This window comes from Tamandua tetradactyla, unplaced genomic scaffold, assembly GCF_023851605.1.
Source record: "Tamandua tetradactyla isolate mTamTet1 unplaced genomic scaffold, mTamTet1.pri scaffold_153_ctg1, whole genome shotgun sequence".
Taxonomy (NCBI): domain Eukaryota; kingdom Metazoa; phylum Chordata; class Mammalia; order Pilosa; family Myrmecophagidae; genus Tamandua; species Tamandua tetradactyla.
Window position 1 is genome coordinate 98,846 of NW_027518276.1, and position 1,876 is coordinate 100,721.

Here is a 1,876-nt window from a genome sequence, read left to right on the forward strand (position 1 = left end):
ATGAAGTTGAGAAATCAGACATTCACCCCTGACTTTGTACTACTGGGAATCTTCAGTCACAACCCCATCAACACCTTCCTTTTCTCTCTGGTCCTGGGCATCTTCACAGTGGCCTTCATGGGTAACACTGCCATGGTTCTCCTCATCTTCCTGGACACCCAACTCCACAGCCCCATGTACTTCCTCCTAAGCCAACTCTCCCTCATGGATCTCATGCTTATTTGCACAACAGTACCCAAAATGGCCTTCACCTACTTGTCTGGCAATAAATCCATCTCTCTGGCAGGTTGTGGGACACAGGTATTCTTTTATGTGTCCCTGCTTGGGGCTGAATGTTTCCTGTTGGCTGTCATGGCTTATGACCGCTATGTGGCTATTTGCCACCCTCTCCGATACACCATCCTCATGAATCAGAAACTGTGTGTGCTCATGACTGTTGCTTCCTGGATCCTGGGGTGTCTTGACGGTATCATTGTGCTTGCAGCTGTATTGTCATTCACTTACTGCAGATCTCTGGAAATTCATCACTTTTTCTGTGATGTTGCTGCCCTTCTACCTCTCTCCTGCACAGATACCTCTTTCTTTGAAAAACTGCTTTTCATTTGCTGTGTGGTGATGCTAATCTTCCCAGTCTCAGTTATTATCATTTCCTATTCCCATGTCCTTCAAGCTGTCATCCACATGGGCTCTAGGGAAAGCCATCACAAGGCCTTCACCACTTGCTCCTCCCACCTGGCTGTGCTTGGGCTCTACTATGGTGCTGCCATGTTCATGTACATGAGACCAGCCTCAAAGCATATCCCTGACCAGGACAAGATGGTGTCAGCCTTTTATGCCATCCTCACACCCATGCTGAACCCCCTGATCTACAGCTTCCGAAACAAAGAGGTATCCAGGGGTCTTAAGAAGCTATTGGGAAAAGGAAAGTTATTGTAACTCTATCAAAACCCTTTTTATTTCCTGCTTTATTAACAGTCTCCCATGAAAACTGGAAGTACTTGAAACATTCATCCTGCTAGTCTGTATCTTTCCTATGATCTTTTTCAAACTAAAAATTTGCATAATATTGTAGATGAATCATAAGTAAGTAGTATCTAAATATTAGCATATACTGCTTCACCAATGTGAATTTTTCTTATGTCATTGGTTTTTACCATGGGTATTATCTAACCTTAGAATGCTTGTCTTTCAAATCAACTTTTTGAATGAATGGTCCTTGCTTCATTGCAAAGTAAGGGTTGGAGTTGTTTCACTGTTTTTGTTGAGATGTGTCTTGGTTTATTGATTACTAAGCTGCCAGTACTTCTCTTCAGTTTCATCTCTATTCTTGGTTATTGGCTGCTTTATTCCTGGCTCTTCTCAGCTTAATTACCTAGTATTTAAGTATGGGAAGTTAAGTATCAGCACAGTTTTGCATCAAATTTCATGTCTTTAAAGTAGCTGTACAAAATGACTAATACTTTTAGCATTTCTTTGACAAGTGGATAATATAATGATTTTAGATAACAGAATCTACTTTTTCTGACTGCAGAAACTTCATCTTCATCCTCTTTATTGAAAAAAATGGATACTATGATTTCCTGAAGTTATTAATCACAATTTTTATATAACTTATAAAATGTTCCTTAATTATCACACAAAATTTTTTATCCATTATATAGGAACTGGCAAAGTTTTACTTGAAAAGTTTGTGGCCTCTAAATCTCTTAAAACATATTATTTTAATATGTCACTGATGCCAACTATTTGATGAAATCCTTGATGTAAGGAAATTGTTATGGGTTGCACTTCAAATTTTTAGATCCTCTAAATCCTTTACACAAAATGATTTCCAGCTCTGTTGGAGCTGCCTTGTTTTATTTATACATAATTTTGC

The 1,876-nt window shown here is 39.0% G+C and overlaps 1 protein-coding gene across 1 annotated transcript; it reads left to right on the forward strand.

Annotated features, from left to right (window-relative positions):
• LOC143673150 (olfactory receptor 2M4-like) lies at positions 1-1,002 on the forward strand. Its single transcript, XM_077147493.1, has one exon. The coding sequence runs from the start codon at positions 1-3 to the stop codon at positions 934-936; it is 936 nt and encodes a 311-aa protein (XP_077003608.1). The 3' UTR covers positions 937-1,002.
• Positions 1,003-1,876: the final 874 nt, after the last annotated feature.